A 19,433-nucleotide genomic window follows, 5' to 3' on the forward strand; every position below is an offset into this window, starting at 1 on the left:
TCATTTCAGTTGCTCAATAATTCAGTGAATCTGACAGCACTGTTTCTATATCTTCTTGTCCTTTTATCCAGTGCCTCCAGCAGGGTGAAAACCATGTCCCAGAGTTCTGGGTGTTATGACAGCGATGGAGGAGAGCACAACATGGCGGATGAAATCTCAGAGGGGCACCAATATCAAAGCCAAAGCCGGGGCGTGGACAGCAGTTGCGAAAGGCCTGGTAACATTCGGAGCTCGGGTCTCCGCCGGCAGGCCATCCAGAACTGGCACCGGCGACCATATCGCAACAGCACGGAAGGCGAAGAGGGGGACATCTCAGATGTAGGCTCCAGGACTACAGAATCGGAGGTGGAAGTGTGGGAGCAGGACCACTACTCCTCACTGGAGGCCCAGCAGTCCAACTGTAGTAGGGCAGCCAGGGGGTGCCGGCTGGCTGCAGGTAAGAGTCCATCCGTGCAGGCTCACCACGATGTACAACCACGGCATGAGCTTTGGGGGTGCACTCAGGTTGGACACACAATGCCACGGGAAACATCCTTTACAACGTAACTGGTACAATGAGGTACCGTTACGACTCAGCTTTCGCTGGAGGGCGCTCTAGGATAGGGGATAGTTTAATTTACTATCCAATACCTTCCCTACTATCCACATGGACTGGTGTTGGAATAGTAAATTAAACTATTCACTATCAGCGCCCCCCCAACGCAAGTTGTTGTAGCGACTTGCGTTGTTAAAACTGCATCGTAAAGGGACGCGTTGTAACGGTACGCGTTGTACCGTCATACATCCCAATGCCACACGCGGATATGTATGTAGTTGATGCTTTGTGTAGTCTTCCAGAAAGGGAGTTGAATATAGAGGAAAAATGGGCCTATCCGATCACTGTAAAGTCACAAAGCCTATCTTTGTAACACCTCAGTCTTTTATTAGCATACGGTATGCCACATGCAGACAGTGAAAGGATATCCCTTCTCGTAAGATCAGCCTTTATTTGAGGAATGGGTCAACAATAGTTTAGATGAGGTGGCTACTGAGTTTGGCAGCAAGATATCCAGCGGTTTCATTGTATGTTCCCGGTAATCAAATGATAAATTTGAAACACTTCCATAGTGCTTTCAATCATATTGGTACACTGATACAATGGGATACTCTGCTGTTATCTGACAACCGTACCACTAGGATTAGATATATATTGCTAAACCTCGTCTATTCAGGGTCCCTGACTCAGACCCCTCAATGTCCTTGCTCTGCCATACTCTATAGAAAGATGGGTCTATAGCCAGAGAATATAGAAAAGAGGAAAGAACAGAAGAGTCTAGTGCTGCAGCAGAGATGAAATGGGACTCAGGTCATCACGGAGACAATGACAAATATAGTAGGGGAACCCTTGGGAAACCTCCCACCCAAAAGCTCCAGGTGAAGCGAACATGAAGTCCCAAATGTCCGTGAATGCCTGCTTCACAGGTAATATCACATTAGTGAGGCCAGATGTGCCCACAGCCCAAACTACACACCAGCTCACACATATCCATCGTTCAATGTCTATTGCATATGGAACCCATCGGTGTACATAGGCAGGCTCTTTCACTGTACTCTGCATTCTGTTAAAATGTCACTTCCTTTTTAATATGCAAAGGCAGCTTCTAAAGGCTTCACTGCATTGCAAGAAAACATAAGGCTGTTGTGACTCCAACATAGGACTTTTTGAACATCTGGGTCACCAGCGTTGCCTAAAACTCCTGTTCATCAAGAAACATGACACCAGCTGAGAGCTCAACAGTGATGCCTGAGGCTGTTGTGGGAATCTGATAGAGGCACATCCTCTTCTGTTAGTGTAAGGAGGACGATGCTTTCTCGATAGTCATTTCTAGCAAAATGTTTTTCCTGCTTGAGCTGAATTTAGATTATGGTAAAAACTCACAAACTGATAATGAATTGCATGGTTCCCATTTTGTCTCCATTGGGTTCTGACCCATTCAGGTGTCAGACTATTAAACCCCTCGACAATGTAGTACCTCTAGAGGCTCGAGACATGCCTGTCTCTCAACCCACAAACCATGGAATGGTCACACTTCAGCAGAACTCTGTCACAATATATAGGATCCAGTATAACTTAAAGGCATATCTCCTTCCTGGTCTAAACTAATACATTATAAAATAATGTTACACCATAAACACGACTGGAATAGAAATACGAAGTAAAAAAGGCCGTAGAGAGAACACGGGCATATGCCCACCTAAAAGAAATGGGAAGAAAATACATTTTAAAAAATCCAATTGTGTACCTAATGTTGTAAATACACTGGTGCTCTTAGAACATATCTTCTCTAAATGACCACTCCCATCATCACATTCTCTTTCAACTCTTACATCTAAAAAGGGGCGAATGATTGCAGAAAGTCTCAGATCATTAACATCAATCTACATAAAACGAGTATCTTCTCCTTCCCTACACCAGCTGGCACGTTGATAGACTGCTGCCCTCCGATTGTGTGATTTATCACCGTTCATTAAACCCACATAAATACCATGCACATGTTAAACTTTAAACAGCCCTTGAAACTTAGACTAAACCCTTCTTCTCTAACCTGGTTTAGCTTTCACCCAATACCCAACAGAAGTGTAAACTTTAGCACATCGTATCTTCAGACATGTCTCACCTTTCCAATAACACGTACTGACAAGACTTTCCTGGGATATAACCTCTTTAATCCATGCATGAGCTAATTTTGTCCCTTGCTCCCTTCCTCTCAGAATGACATAAAGGCTCCTGTTCATACTCCTAATTACCCAGATACAGTATGTCCATACCGACCCTAAAAATAACATCTTAACATCCCTGCTGCCTGATGCAGCTAGCAGGATAACCCCTTTAATCAGTCTGTTAGCTCTTTCCACCAACCCATTTGATTGGGGATTGTACAAAAGGTGCAACGATGTTTGAAGCCGCACTCTTTCGAAAATGTCTTCCATCTTGAGAGAGGTAATTGGATACTATTAGCCATGATGAGAGAGATAGGATAATCTTCATCATTAAACACATCATCTAAAACACCATGTATAGATCTGATAGAAATTTCCCTCAAACAATTCAGTGCTAACCACTCCAGAGTATATCAGTCATTAGCAGGGCAAACTTCATCTCTGCCTTCAACACAGTTAGAGGTCATGTGAAATTCATGCACACGCTTGTACATGGCTGTCCAGAGTCATGCAAGTATTCCATTTGGATATTCCCACATACCTTAGGATGTTTCTCTCCCTCCTTGAATTCCACACAGCACTCATCCCACCTGACAACTTGAGCATCAAGAAATGTGTTTTCACTTGTTTCATTGTCAGAGGCTAACATAAATGTTGCTCGTGGGGCAATGTAGTAATTCTTCTATGCACCTCAAAAGAAGGTACAAAGCTATCTCCTCACAAAATAACACACACACTGACACTCTTCCAAAATGTTCCTATATAGTTTCACAGTGGATTGCACAGCGTTCTCTCCTTTTTCAATTCTGATTCATGTAAATAACCTATTTTCTTTCAAAACATCATCTGCATAACACCCCTCATTATAAATTGATCTTCCGCTCGACTACATCGGAAAAACTCGCCGCTGCACCTTCTATCTTTTTCTCTCTCACGGCACCACCATCAAAGTCTTCCCAATTTGCTGAAAGGGGAGAAAACCAATCAGATTGGGAATTTTGCCAACCAGGAATTAACTTGTGTACATATCTGTATTTCATTATCCACACAACCAATCTCGCCAGCCTTGCTGAATCTTTCCCAGCTACCCTAAGTAGCAAAATATAAACCAGAGGTTTGTGATCTATACATAGCACAAAGGTCACTCCCCAGACATTCACACAGTATTATCCATACACAGAAGCTAATGCCCATGCTCTATTATGGAATAGTTCCTCTCAGAATCAATGAGAGAGCATGAAGCAAAGGCACCCGTTTTTTCAGTACCACATTCTTTGAGAAGTTGGCCTGATATATGATGCTCACTAGTTCTAGTGATCACCTTGTATCAGTCCAAACAACCCTTATGGTGATTGGTTGTAAAGTCAACCTTATAGACCAGCTATCCTAATGGTAGCATGGACAAAGCAGTCTTTAGGCTAAACTCTTTTAGCATGTGAAGCCAGCTGTTTTACCACATATAACCCCTTGAATACCAAGTGAAAGGACACCACACAGGTTGTTATGAAAATAAACAAGTATTTATTAACTAACATACACCTCTGAACTCTTTATGAGGTCAGAGGGCTAAGCACATGACAAACTCTTAGGAAAAATACGTTTAAGTTGCACGAATTACAATGGTGCCCTAGGGGCACGACAAACCATATACTAAGTAAGTGGAATGTGAAAGCCAATCAAAGGAATGGAGCTGTCCAGAGGCTGTAGGATCGCTGGGACCACGCTATACTAACTTGAGGTAAGTACTAGGAGGCCCACGGAACGCGTGTGCAGAGTGTGAACTCACACGCGAAATGCGTACAAACGTCTATGGACAGTACAGTTTTAAGAAAAGGTGAGTACGGACGTCCCTGACTAGATAGGACAAAAACGACTGTGGAACTGGACACTAGGAGAGTCAAGCTACCCTTAGCATCGAGATGCTCGTGTTACCTCACCCACAGGCTGCGGGTGCATAGGTGCCAAGTCGTGTCGGGTTCCGGCGTTGAAGTCTATGAAGCCTGCAGGAAAAGATGCTGCAGGCGGTCAGGAGGAAGATGTCCGGTGTGATCCCAGGGTGGATCAGTGAAGAGAAGAACCTGAAAGCAGAGGGGACAATGTTCAAAGTCACTAGCCAGTGACTGGAGTGGAACCAGGAGTGGAACCAGATGTCGTTGTCGCGATCAGGTGAAGGTGGACGCTTGTCTCTGCAGCCACGTGGACCAGGTGGTGTCTTCGACGACCAGGATGGAGGCACGAGCTGTCCCACGCAGGCTCTCGCTGTCGGCGGTGTCGGCTTCGAATTCGGAGTCAACAGGCCTTGGCAAAGGCAACCCACCAGTGAGTGGAAACGGCGTCTGGAGTGGATCAGGAGGGTCCGGGGTGCTCCTCTTTTGGAAGGGAGGAAGGGCCAGTCTGGAGCAACCAGACCAGCAGTGAAGTTGTCGAAGTTCGTCGTCTAGGAGGCCACTAGCCAGCCGGAAAGTGACCAGACAACGCGTCGAGCAGCAAACAGGCAGAAGGGCCCCACTCAGATCTCGTGGATGCTGGAGGGCTGGTCTTCGATGCAGGAGCTGCTCGGGGTCGGGGATTCTCAGTCCCCAAAGCACTCGGACGAGGATGCCTCTGAAGTTGTGCTGGAGCGAAGTGCTGCTTCTTCCAAGATGGCCGGTCCCATGTGTCTCGTCGCACCCACAGATCTCAGCTGTGCTGCAGATGTGGGTAGAGGTCGGAGAGGTCTGGGAATCTGGGTCTCGTCGGGCTCTGAAGTCTGGATCCTTGCAGGAAGACGACAAAGGGAAGCTGCTGGACGCTTGATGGTGCCTGCTTGTGCAGGGTGGACACTTCTTGCCCACAAGGGAGATTTCTTCAGTCTTCTGTGGAGCAGAACATCGAAGTCCAGAGTTTCTTCTTGTAAAGTTGATCAGGATAATCTAGTTTGGAATGGGACCAGCTCCTACCTTTATTCGGCTAAAGGGGGCTGCGCTACGACTAGGTCCCTCCTCTGGGTGGGACCAGGAAGGGGGGTGGTTACACCCCCTTTCCTTTGTCCGGTCTTGCGCCAGCTCTGGGGCTGAAGTGCCCCAGGAACTGGTTTAGACCGGTGTATGCACAGGGACACCTTGTGTGCCCAGGCATGTCTCATTCCTTTCAGCCCTGTCCTACCTAATACACAAAATCCTGTCTGGGACTCCCAGTAGCAGGAGGTCAGACTTGTGTCTGTGGTGGCAGCATCCATTTTGTGATGCTGAGGCTCGAGTTAACTTTAACCGGGGTTCACAGTTACATACATGTTGTGTCCCTCTAGAAGGGTGGAATGCTACCCCCGTCGCCAGAATTGGCGAGGGGGTAGTATTCCAATTCGTATGACACCTTACTCGACATGTTTTGATAATGTTATACCAGAGTTAGCATTTAACCGCGAGGATTATAATGCACTTAAGAGTATATGGTATAGCGTTATCATGGACCAGCTATTAGGACTTGGTTCCGCAAGCTGCAAACGGGCTCAGCTCATGCCAGAGCACTATCTCACATAATTCCAAGCACTCTGCCTTCAGGATTGATAAGGCCTTACATAGGAGTGACTGATAGGAATATATGTGTCCATTTTAGGTTTAGATATAGGGATACTATATCTAAAGCAAAGGGTGATTACACCACCTTGCCCCAGCTGAGTGATCAGCCAGTTGTGTCAGATTTGGATGGCCAGCCAGGGGTGGCATAATACATGCTGCAGCCCCTGGTAGGCCCTGGGTGCACCTATGCCCTGGGTACCTAAGGTACACTGTACAGGGTCTGATAAGGTGACTCAGTATCCAATTAGATATGTACCTAGAGTACATGGAATCCATTTTACAGAGAGAGTAGTGGGCCTGGGGTCCTGAATAGCAGGGCCCCAGGTCAACTAAGTCGAAAAACCAGCAAAACACCAGGCAAAAAGTTGGGGGCAACCATAGTCAGATATCCACCTTCCTACATAACCCCCCCCCCCCCCAACGAAAGGAGATAAGGCTATCCTTGACCAGGTAAGCCTATATTGCCTGAGTGGCCATATGAGGTGGTATATGCACTGGCATGGTTACCCCCTATCTCATGGTCCACTAAGCAATCCCTCACCCTAAGGGTATCTGAGGGTCTCCACCATAGGGAATCTCTACCTGTGGTGTGTTTTGGCAAAGTAAAAGGCTGGTGTTGGGATGGAGTATTGAAGTGAGACTCCACTAATGTTGGGCTCAACTTCCTCCAATCACTATCCACCATATGTGCCTTTCTTTCCAGGACTGAGTTGCTGTGAGCTCTCAGGGTCAACCTCTGGCTACCTAAAGCTGGAGGCTGAGTCCCTCTGTTTGGCTTACTGGAGGGACAGGTCAGGTTTGGGGCCCTTAGGTCCCAGGTTTGGCTGTGCCCAACAGTGTCCATCTGTGGGAGGTCCCTAACTAAGTTTAAGGGGGATCCCTCAGGAGTTTGTTTTATTGTCACTTGGCTAGGACTACTAGCTTCAGTGCCCTTAATCTGCTGATTGGGGAGTTCTTTTGGACAGGGGGCCCTTTGGGGTCCGCCACTGGCCTCCCTGACCTCTACAGCCCTGGGCTGACTGAGGCAGGGTAGAGAGGGGCAGGTTACCTGCTCCAGACTGGGTCCCACGTTGGAAGGGTCCACTGACATCAGGGGTTCTGCCAGGCTAGGCCTGACTACCTCTGGGGCAGTTTCTTCACAAGGGGTCAGATCAGTTCCCCGAGGAGGCTGATCCTTTCCTAAAGTCTGGTGGGAGGGAGATTTCTCTTCCTCCTCAATGCTCTCTGTCTGAGTGGAGTGATCCATAGTTTCAGGCTTCACAACACTATTATCTGTCTGAGTTTGAGCTGTGGCCATCACAACTCCACCAACCTTTTCAGGAAGGGACTCAGTTTGGGTATGGGCTGTTACCATCACAGCCTTGCCAACCTTTTCAGGGAAGGAATCTGTCTGAGATGGGGCTGAGACTGGCACAGCTCTCCTAACCTGTTCAGGGAGGACATCTTGGACTGGGGCTGTGGCTATCACTGCCCCACTAACCTTACCATGGAGGTTTACCATTTTCAAATGGATTTCTTGCTCTACCTCAGCCCAGGCTGAGATCTCTAAATCATTCCCCAGTAGGCAATCTACAGGCAAGTTGGATGACACTGCCACTCTCTTGGGACCAGTGACACGTCCCCAGCTGAGATTGACCACTGCTATGGGATGATCTCTCTGCACTTCATCAATGTTGGTTACCTGGTATGTGGCTCCAGGTATAAGTTGCCTTGAGGGGACTAGGCTTTCAGTCACCATGGTGATGCTAGCCCCTGTGTCTCTATAGGCCTCAACTTTTGAACCATTGACGAGGGGCTCCTGTCTGTACTTGTCCAAAGTGTTGGGACAAGCAGTGAAGTTGGCAAACCCCATGCCAGTCTCACAGACAAGAGTATCTAAGTCAGGGGACCTGGTTAGGCCAGCGTCCCCAGGAACTCCCAAAGTAAATCCACCCAAATTCTTGGGGGCACTCCCACCACCTGGGGGATTACTACTAGTAGTAACAGGAGGCTTGGAAGTGTTTCTTGGGGGTCTGTTCTACTTATTGTTGTTGGCCCTTGGGCAACTGCTGTCAGTCTTCCAATGGCCTACCTGTTTGCAGGTATGGCAATACGGTTTCTTTTGGGTATTGGAACGATTCTGGGACCCACCCTTTTCAGAGGATTTTTGGGTCCCTGATGTGGTTTGATCTGAAGATTTATTCCCACCCTTCTCTTGAGGCTTGGTTGATTCCTTCTTTTGGTCACCACCTTGGTTCTCAGGCCTAATCCTGGTTCTGACCCACTTGTCTGCCCTCTTACCCAATTCTTGTGGTGAGGTCAGATCAGAGTCTACCAGGTGCTGGTGTAATAACTGGTTCTGACAATTATTTAAGACTTGCTCTCTCATAATTAGATTATACAATCCTGTGTAATCAGTAACCTTACTTCCCAGTAGCCAGCCTTCTAGAGCCTTAGTGGCACAATCAACAAAGTCAGTCCAATCCTGTGACTGAGTTTTCTGGGTGTCTCTGAACATCAACCTGTGCTGTTCAGTTGTTAAGCCAAACCCATCAATCAGTGTATTCTTCAGGACTTGGTAATTGTTAGCATCCTCAGCTCTAGTAGTAAGGAGCTTATCTCTACCTTTACCTTCAAAGGAGAGCCACAATATAGCTGCCCACTGACTCTGGGGATGCACTGGACAGTGCAGGCCCTCTCCAGAGCAGTCATCCATTTGTGGATGTCATCCCCTTGCTTAAAGGGGGGCACTATTTTACTCATGTGACGAGTATCAAAACTTCTCTCTTTATCTCTAGGGATAATGCTGCCACCAGTGGGGTCTGCCCCACTCAATTTCTGCTCTCTGGCAAAGGCAAGTCTTTCCTTGGCAAGGGCAAGTTCTTCCTTCTCAATCCTCAGATGGACTTCCCTCATCTTAGCTTCATGCTCTCTTCTCTGAGGGGATGTTATCCCTCTCTGAGAAGATGCCTGTGAGACATGGGTGTGAATAGATCTGTTAGAGCCTCTGGAGAGAGACCTAACTCGTCTATTCCCAAGGTTAAGCCTGCCTGAGAATGGGTCTGGGGGTTCCCCAGTTCCATTCTCATGCATGCTTACGTTGGCCCTGGTAAGTCTGCTGACTCCTCCCTGACCAGGGTTTACCTCACCATCAAATGAGTCTCCATCTCCCTCCACTTCATCAGTTTCAGGGATATTGGAGTCCTCCTCCAGTGGGGGTATGTTCCCCTCTGTAGGGTCAGATGGGCCTGGATTAGAAGCCATTCTGGCATCAAATGTCTCTAAGAGACCTATCAGAAAAGGAATTGTAGGGTTAGAACCCTGTTTTAGTTTCCTGGAGGTACACAATTGTCTCATCTCCTGGAAGCTAAGGGCTGCATATCTGGAAGTGACCTGTGGAGGGTCAACAAACACAAGGGGAGCCACTGTGTTCTCTCCTGTGGTAGACATGCTTTTCTAGTGAGGTGTAAGTGATGCACCTACCTACACTATGGGTTTACCTACTGATCCCTTGCTTGGTTGTAGTCAGGGTGTGCTACTCCCTTTCTACTACAACAGCTGGTTCAGTAGAACTCAGAGTATTTCTAAGCTTGTTATATGTACCTATGGTACCTTATGTGATCTTTCAAATGATATCTCAACATTATACTTGGTAAAAACAACAGCAAGCTCAAATCCCAACCGCTGCACACCAATGTGAGAAGTTGGCCTGATATATGATGCTCACTAGTTCTAGTGATCACCTTGTATCAGTCCAAACAACCCTTATGGTGATTGGTTGTAAAGTCAACCTTATAGACCAGCTATCCTAATAATAGCATGGACAAAGCAGTGTTTAGGCTAAACTCTTTTGGCATGTGAAGCCAGCTGTTTTACTACATATAACCCCTTGAATACCAAGTGAAAGGACACCACACAGGTTGTTATGAAAATAAACAAGTATTTATTAACTAACATACACCTCTGAACTCTTTATGAGGTCCGACGGCTAAGCACATGACAAACTCTTAGGAAAAATACGTTTAAGTTGCACGAATTACAATGGTGCCCTAGGGGCACGACAAACCATATACTAAGTAAGTGGAATGTGAAAGTCAATCAAAGGAATGGAGCTGTCCAGAGGCTGTAGGATCGCTGGGACCACGCTATACTAACTTGAGGTAAGTACTAGGAGGCCCACGGAACGCGTGTGCAGACTGTGACCTCACACGCGAGATGCGTACAAACGTCTATGGACAGTACAGTTTTAAGAAAAGGTGAGTACGGACGTCCCTGACTAGATAGGACAAAAACGACTGTGGAACTGAACACTAGGAGAGTCAAGCTACCCTTGAGCACCGAGATGCTCGTGTTACCTCACCCACAGGCTGCGGGTGCATAGGTGCCAAGTCTTGTCGGGTTCCGGCGTTGAAGTCTATGAAGCCTGGAGGAAAAGATGCTGCAGGCGGTCAGGAGGAAGATGTCCGGTGTGATCCCAGGGTGGATCAGTGAAGAGAATAACCTGAAAGCAGAGGGGACAATGTTCAAAGTCACTAGCCAGTGACTGGAGTGGAACCAGGAGTGGAACCAGATGTCGTCGTCGCGATCAGGTGAAGGTGGACGCTTGTCTCTGCAGCCACGTGGACCAGGTGGTGTCTTCGACGACCAGGATGAAGGCACGAGCTGTCCCGCGCAGGCTCTCGCTGTCGGCAGTGTCGGCTTCAGATTCGGAGTCAACAGGCCTTGGCAAAGGCAACCCACACGGTGAGTGGAAACGGCGTCTGGAGTGGATCAGGAGGGTCCGGGGTGCTCCTCTTTTGGAAGGGAGAAAGTGCCAGTCTGGAGCAACCAGACCAGCAGTGAAGTTGTCGAAGTTCGTCGTCTAGGAGGCCACTAGCCAGCCGGCAAGTGACCAGACAACGCGTCGAGCAGCAAACAGGCAGAAGGGCCCCACGCAGATCTCGTGGATGCTGGAGGGCTGGTCTTCGATGCAGGAGCTGCTCGGGGTCGGGGATTCTCAGTCTCCAAAGCACTTGGACAAGGATGCCTCTGAAGTCGTGCTGGAGCGAAGTGCTGCTCCTTCCAAGATGGCCGGTCCCACGTGTCTCGTCACAACCACAGATCTCAGCTGTGCTGCAGATGTGGGGAGAGGTCGGAGAGGTCTGGGAATCCGGGTCTCGTCGGGCTCTGAAGTCTGGATCCTTGCAGGAAGACGACAAAGGGAAGCCGCTGTACGCTGATGGTGCCTGCTTGTGCAGGGTGGACACTTCTTGCCCACAAGGGAGATTTCTTCAGTCTTCTGTGGAGCAGAACGTCGAAGTCCAGAGTTTCTTCTTGTAAAGTTGATCAGGATAATCTAGTTTGGAATGGGACCAGCTCCTACCTTTATTCGGCTAAAGGGGGCTGCACTACGACTAGGTCCCTCCTCTGGGTGGGACCAGGAAGGGGGGTGGTTACACCCCCTTTCCTTTGTCCGGTCTTGCGCCAGCTCTAGGGCTGGAGTGCCCCAGGAACTGGTTTAGACCGGTGTATACACAGGGACACCTTGTGTGCCCCAGGCATGTCTCATTCCTTTCAGCTCTGTCCTACCTAATACACAAAATCCTGTCTGGGACTCCCAGCAGCAGGAGGTCAGACTTGTGTCTGTGGTGGCAGCATCCATTTTGTGGTGCTGAGGCTCGAGTTAACTTTAACTGGGGTTCACAGTTGCATACATGTTGTGTCCCTCTAGAAGGGTGGAATACTACCCCCGTCGCCAGAATTGGCGAGGGGGTAGTATTCCAATTCGTATGACACCTTACTCGACATGTTTTGATAATGTTATACCAGAGTTATCATTTAACCGCGAGGATTATAATGCACTTAAGAGTATATGGTATAGCGTTATCATGGACCAGCTATTAGGACTTGGTTCCGCAAGCTGCAAACGGGCTCAGCTCATGCCAGAGCACCATCTCACATAATTCCAAGCACTCTGCCTTCAGGATTGATAAGGCCTTCCATAGGAGTGACTGATAGGAATATATGTGTCCATTTTAGGTTTAGATATAGGGATACTATATCTAAAGCAAAGGGTGATTACACCACCTTGCCCCAGCTGAGTGATCAGCCAGTTTTGTCAGATTTGGATGGCCAGCCAGGGGTGGCATAATACATGCTGCAGCCCCTGGTAGGCCCTGGGTGCACCTATGCCCTGGGTACCTAAGGTACACTGTACAGGGTCTGATAAGGTGACTCAGTATCCAATTAGATATGTACCTAGAGTACATGGAATCCATTTTACAGAGAGAGTAGTGGGCCTGGGGTCCTGAATAGCAGGGCCCCAGGTCAACTAAGTCGAAAAACCAGCAAAACACCAGGCAAAAAGTTGGGGGCAACCATAGTCAGATATCCACCTTCCTACATAACCCCACCTCCCCCCGCCCAAACGAAAGGAGATAAGGCTATCCTTGACCAGGTAAGCCTATATTGCCTGAGTGGCCATATGAGGTGGTATATGCGCTGGCATGGTTACCCCCTATCTCATGGTCCACTAAGCAATCCCTCACCCTAAGGGTACCTGAGGGTCTCCACCATAGGGAATCTCTACCTGTGGTGTGTTTTGGCAAAGTAAAAGGCTGGTGTTGGGATGGAGTATTGAAGTGAGACTCCACTAATGTTGGGCTCAACTTCCTCCAATCACTATCCACCATATGTGCCTTTCTTTCCAGGACTGAGTTGCTGTGAGCTCTCAGGGTCAACCTCTGGCTACCTAAAGCTGGAGGCTGAGTCCCTCTGTTTGGCTTACTGGAGGGACAGGTCAGGTTTGGGGCCCTTAGGTCCCAGGTTTGGCTGTGCCCAACAGTGTCCATCTGTGGGAGGTCCCTAACTAAGTTTAAGGGGGATCCCTCAGGAGTTTGTTTTATTGTCACTTGGCTAGGACTACTAGCTTCAGTGCCCTTAATCTGCTGATTGGGGAGTTCTTTTGGACGGGGGCCCTTTGGGGTCCACCACTGGCCTCCCTGACCTCTACAGCCCTGAGCTGACTGAGGCAGGGTAGAGAGGGGCAGGTTACCTGCTCCAGACTGGGTCCCACCTTGGAAGGGTCCACTGACATCAGGGGTTCTGCCAGGCTAGGCCTGACTACCTCTGGGGCAGTTTCTTCACAAGGGGTCAGATCAGTTCCCTGAGGAGGCTGATCCTTTCCTAAAGTCTGGTGGGAGGGAGATTTCTCTTCCTCCTCAATGCTCTCTGTCTGAGTGGATTGATCCATAGTTTCAGGCTTCACAACACTATTATCTGTCTGAGTTTGAGCTGTGGCCATCACAACTCCACCAACCTTTTCAGGAAGGGACTCAGTTTGGGTATGGGCTGTTACCATCACAGCCTTGCCAACCTTTTCAGGGAAGGAATCTGTCTGAGAAGGGGCTGAGACTGGCACAGCCCTCCTAACCTGTTCAGGGAGGACATCTTGGACTGGGGCTGTGGCTATCACTGCCCCACTAACCTTACCATGGAGGTTTACCATTTTCAAATGGATTTCTTGCTCTACCTCAGCCCAGGCTGAGATCTCTGAATCATTCCCCGGTAGGCAATCTACAGGCAAGTTGGATGACACTGCCAGTCTCTTGGGACCAGTGACACGTCCCCAGCTGAGATTGACCACTGCTATGGGATGATCTCTCTGCACTCCATCAATGTTGGTTACCTGGTATGTGGCTCCAGGTATAAGTTGCCTTGAGGGGACTAGGCTTTCAGTCACCATGGTGATGCTAGCCCCTGTGTCTCTATAGGCCTCAACTTTTGAACCATTGACGAGGGGCTCCTGTCTGTACTTGTCCAAAGTGTTGGGACAAGCAGTGAAGTTGGCAAACCCCATGCCAGTCTCACAGACAAGAGTATCTAAGTCAGGGGACCTGGTTAGGCCAGAGTCCCCAGGAACTCCCAAAGTAAATCCACCCAAATTCTTGGGGGCAATCCCACCACCTGGGGGATTACTACTAGTAGTAACAGGAGGCTTGGAAGTGTTACTTGGGGGTATGTTCTACTTATTGTTGTTGGCCCTTGGGCAACTGCTGTCAGTCTTCCAACGGCCTACCTGTTTGCAGGTATGGCAATACGGTTTCTTTTGGGTATTGGAAGGATTCCGGGACCCACCTTTTTCAGAGGATTTTTGGGTCCCTGATGTGGTTTGATCTGAAGATTTATTACCATCCTTCTCTTGAGGCTTGGTTGATTCCTTCTTTTGGTCACCACCTTGGTTCTTAGGCCTAATCCTGGTTCTGACCCACTTGTCTGCCCTCTTACCCAATTCTTGTGGAGAGGTCAGATCAGAGTCTACCAGGTGCTGGTGTAATAACTGGTTCTGACAATTATTTAAGACTTGCTCTCTCATAATTAGATTATACAATCCTGTGTAATCAGTAACCTTACTTCCCAGTAGCCAGCCTTCTAGAGCCTTAGTGGCACAATCAACAAAGTCAGTCCAATCCTGAGACTGAGTTTTCTGGGTGTCTCTGAACATCAACCTGTGCTGTTCAGTTGTTAAGCCAAACCCATCAATCAGTGTATTCTTCAGGACTTGGTAATTGTTAGCATCCTCAGCTCTAGTAGTAAGGAGCTTATCTCTACCTTTACCTTCAAAGGAGAGCCACAATATAGCTGCCCACTGACTCTGGCGGATGCACTGGACAGTGCAGGCCCTCTCCAGAGCAGTCATCCATTTGTGGATGTCATCCCCTTGCTTAAAGGGGGGCACTATTTTACTCATGTGACGAGTATCAAAACTCCTCTCTTTATCTCTAGGGATAATGCTGCCACCAATGGGGTCTGCCCCACTCAATTTCTGCTCTCTGGCAAAGGCAAGTCTTTCCTTGGCAAGGGCAAGTTCTTCCTTCTCAATCCTCAGATGGACTTCCCTCATCTTAGCTTCATGCTCTCTTCTCTGAGGGGATGTCATCCCTCTCTGAGAAGATGCCTGGGAGACATGGGTGTGAATAGATCTGTTAGAGCCTCTGGAGAGAGACCTAACTCGTCTATTCCCAAGGTTAAGCCTGCCTGAGGATGGGCCTGGGGGTCCCCCAGTTCCATTCTCATGCATGCTTACGTTGGCCCTGGTAAGTCTGCTGACTCCTCCCTGACCAGGGTTTACCTCACCATCAAATGACTCTCCATCTCCCTCCACTTAATCAGTTTCAGGGAAATTGGAGTCCTCCTCCAGTGGGGGTATGTTCCCCTCTGTAGGGTCAGATGGGCCTGGATTACAAGCCCTTCTGGCACCAAATGTCTCTAAGAGACCTATCAGAAAAGGAATTGTAAGGTTAGAACCCTGTTTTAGTTTCCTGGAGGTACACAATTGTCTCATATCCTGGGAGCTAAGGGCTGCATATCTGGAAGTGACCTGTGGAGGGTCAACAACCACAAGGGGAGCCACTGTGTTCTCTCCTGTGGTAGACATGCTTTTCTAGTGAGGTGTAAGTGATGCACCTACCTACACTATGGGTTTACCTACTGATCCCTTTCTAAGAGTTGTAGTCAGGGTGTGCTACTCCCTTTCTACTACAACAGCTGGTTCAGTAGAACTCAGAGTATGTCTAAGCTTGTTATATGTACCTATGGTACCTTATGTGATCTTATAAATGATATCTCAAGATTATACTTGGTAAAAACAACAGCAAGCTCAAATCCCAACCGCTGCACACCAATGCGAGAAGTTGGCCTGATATATGATGCTCACTAGTTCTAGTGATCACCTTGTATCAGTCCAAACAACCCTTATGGTGATTGGTTGTAAAGTCAACCTTATAGACCAGCTATCCTAATGGTAGCATGGACAAAGCAGTCTTTAGGCTAAACTCTTTTGGCATGTGAAGCCAGCTGTTTTACCACATATAACCCCTTGAATACCAAGTGAAAGGACACCACACAGGTTGTTATGAAAATAAACAAGTATTTATTAACTAACATACACCTCTGAACTCTTTATGAGATCAGAGGGCAAAGTGATAGAGCGCGCAGGTCACCCGACTCACGGATTTACCAATTTCCACGCACTGGGCCCTGGCGTGCTTACATATGACTGTGTTTGCATGAATCGGGTGAGTTTACACGCTACTATGAGTAATTCGGGAGGTGGTTTTCTCACCACTACTATTAATGTACCTGACTTACCACAGGCACGTTTTTCCTGATGGATCAGGAGCTATCAGTGGACAGGCGATAAAATCTGTAATATACTTAGTACATTTACTAACATTACATTGGGATAAAATGACCACAGACACCTGATGGGTTTTCAAAGTTTTATATAAGGAAGTTTAGAATGAATATGCCATGATTATGAGGCAAATACAGATTAGTACATCAATGATCAAAATCAAAGCCACAATGTAACTATGGATGAGAGCAAGCACCATAGATTACTAGGGAACACTACAGGGTAAAAGTACTAGGGAACATGTTATTGGGTTTGAGTTTAAACTAAGGCAAGGGAAGTGAGTAGGACCTAATATGTGTTCTAATATTCTTAAGCTAATTCCTAGTCTTATGTTATTCTTACTAATCTTAAGGCAAACAGTACTAAGGGAAAGGAAAAAGGGAACACACTGAATAAGCAGTCAGTTTCAATTATTATTCTATAGGTAAGGGAAAAAGTGGAACATAACTAATTAACAATTGCATGTAAAATCGTTTTCAGGAGGTGATAAGGAAAATTATCACAGGCAAGAGTGCTTTATTTAAAGAAAAGAGAAAAAGAGTGGTAGAAGACGCACACCCACAATTAATAATTACCTAGGACGGAATGAGGACTAACCCTGGCCACGGGTCAGTTTGGGAAATGCAGGGACAAGGACCCTCAAGGATTTCAGAATGCCAGTAGGCGAGCAGGTACAGCTCAGAGACAGTCAGGACAGGATACCCCTCAGGATTTGGACCAGGGCTGGGCTCATCAAAGGGCACGACCAACACCTGCAGCTTCGGATGCAACGCCTGCGTTACTCCCTCTCTGCACGGAATCCGCCAATAACCCCGATTGGGTTTTTCGAACCTCCCAGCAAAGTGCTTCGCCAGCACATAAGACTATTTCCACCCCTTGGAGTTTGTGGAAAATCTCGGACAGAGTGCTCCGCAGCCCTCTGTATCAATCACCTATAGAGTTCGTAGGGTCAGTGACAGGTCAGCTACTCGGACAAGTCGGACAATTTCTCTTAACTAAACTAGGCTAGTTATACCCTTTTTGGCTCCCCAGACCACCCACAAATGTTGCAAGTGACAAGGTCCTAACATACGATTGGTCAGGAGAGGTGGTTAGGTCATAGTCACCATCTAAATTCTGTGTTCCCATATTTAATATTCAAATGACAGTACCCACCCCTTACATTCCTGTTCCCAGGCATACATGTAGAAGAGGACAATGGAATACACAGTGGAAAGAAACAAATGTTGCATTTTCAGGTGAAATTCAGCTTCTCCTCTCTGGGTTATGGGGCAGGTTCCCAGGAGCGTCTCAGCTTCGGTAGCCAGCTGGCTGAGTTCCACGGATGCAAGGCCCGGTCCTCATATCACGTGATCGGGTCCACATGAACTTCTAAGATGGAGAAGCTCCCCAACTCCCAGGCCCCCAGATACGCGGTACATGAAAAGTAAGCAAAAACAAATTAGAAACACAAGAATAAATGAATACACTGTACACCATGATAATCTACACTGCACCCCTTACTTTATAATATCTATATCATTAGAGGTTAAAGCAGAATAGACAGATGTGCATAAGCAGCATTGGCAAGCGGAGTGCGTGTTAAAAGACAAAGCGGCCATATTAGCAATAATGCGCATGAGCGAAAACATCCCTCCAAATTGCGAGTGCGTCACGTCACGTGGGTATGACCGACGCATGCGCAGACTGGATTTCTGCAAAGCAGCCATTCAGTAGTGCAAGCTTTGTTACGATTAATAGACACATAGGCAAGCGTCTCTGGGACACCCGCGTGTACCGTAAAAGTGTGATATTAATGACGAACAGGATTGATTAATACTATTAAAGGTTATACGAGGTTCTTGAGTGTAAGCAAGTCGCTTTACGTGCGAATCCTTGCTCCATCAATCCCCTCTTTGATGATATTTACTATCATCACTACTAATGGAAACAGATGCCAACTTCTTACATTTCATTCATTTCAATCTCCACAAACTTGTTATTGTGCCTTTTCTCTGCATCCTTACTGGGATGAGAATTCTTGGCCTTTTTATAAATTTGATTTCTCAGCTCTTCTAATTCTAATTCATCTATATTTCTCTTCATTCCTCTCTTGTTGACGGTGTACTTCTTCCTGCATTTCTGGCATTTGCAGCAGATCATAATAATCAACACAATCAAACCCATCCCAACTATTGGCATCAATATTTTCCATAGAAGACTTTTCCCTAGGTTAGAGAACCAACTACCTACAGAGGAGAGACCATCAGTCAGTCTCTACATGACAAACTCTTAGGAAAAATACGTTTAAGTTGCACGAATTACAATGGTGCCCTAGGGGCACGACAAACCATATACTAAGTAAGTGGAATGTGAAAAGTCAATCAAAGGAATGGAGCTGTCCAGAGGCTGTAGGATCGCTGGGACCACACTATACTAACTTGAGGTAAGTACTAGGAGGCCCACGGAACGCGTGTGCAGAGTGTGAACTCACACGCGAGATGCGTACAAACGTCTATGGACAGTACAGTTTTAAGAAAAGGTGAGTACGGACGTCCCTGACTAGATAGGACAAAAACGACTGTGGAACTGGACACTAGGAGAGTCAAGCTACCCTTGAGCACCGAGATGCTCGTGTTACCTCACCCACAGGCTGCGGGTGCAAAGGTGCCAAGTCGTGTCGGGTTCCGGCGTTGAAGTCTATGAAGCCTGGAGGAAAAGATGCTGCAGGCGGTCAGGAGGAAGATGTCCGGTGTGATCCCAGGGTGGATCAGTGAAGAGAAGAACCTGAAAGCAGAGGGGACAATGTTCAAAATCACTAGCCAGTGACTGGAGTGGAACCAGGAGTGGAACCAGATGTCGTTGTCGCGATCAGGTAAAGGTGGACGCTTGTCTCTGCAGCCACGTGGACCAGGTGGTGTCTTCGACGACCAGGATGGAGGCACGAGCTGTCCCACGCAGGCTCTCGCTGTCGGCTGGGGCCCTGAATAGCAGGGCCCCAGGTCAACTAAGTCGAAAAACCAGCAAAACACCAGGCAAAAAGT

General features: G+C 47.6%; 1 protein-coding gene across 1 annotated transcript in view; it reads left to right on the forward strand.

Moving 5' to 3' along the window:
- The window catches only part of FBXO41 (F-box protein 41), a 588,800-nt gene that overhangs the window by 429,070 nt on the left and 140,297 nt on the right, over positions 1-19,433 (forward strand). Inside the window, exon 5 of the mRNA XM_086960098.1 lies at positions 72-436. Coding sequence (XP_086816224.1) covers positions 72-436 — 365 coding nt within the window. The remainder of the gene's footprint in view (positions 1-71; positions 437-19,433) is intronic.

This window comes from Lissotriton vulgaris, chromosome 3_1 (assembly GCF_964263255.1).
Source record: "Lissotriton vulgaris chromosome 3_1, aLisVul1.2, whole genome shotgun sequence".
Classification (NCBI taxonomy): Eukaryota; Metazoa; Chordata; class Amphibia; order Caudata; family Salamandridae; genus Lissotriton; species Lissotriton vulgaris.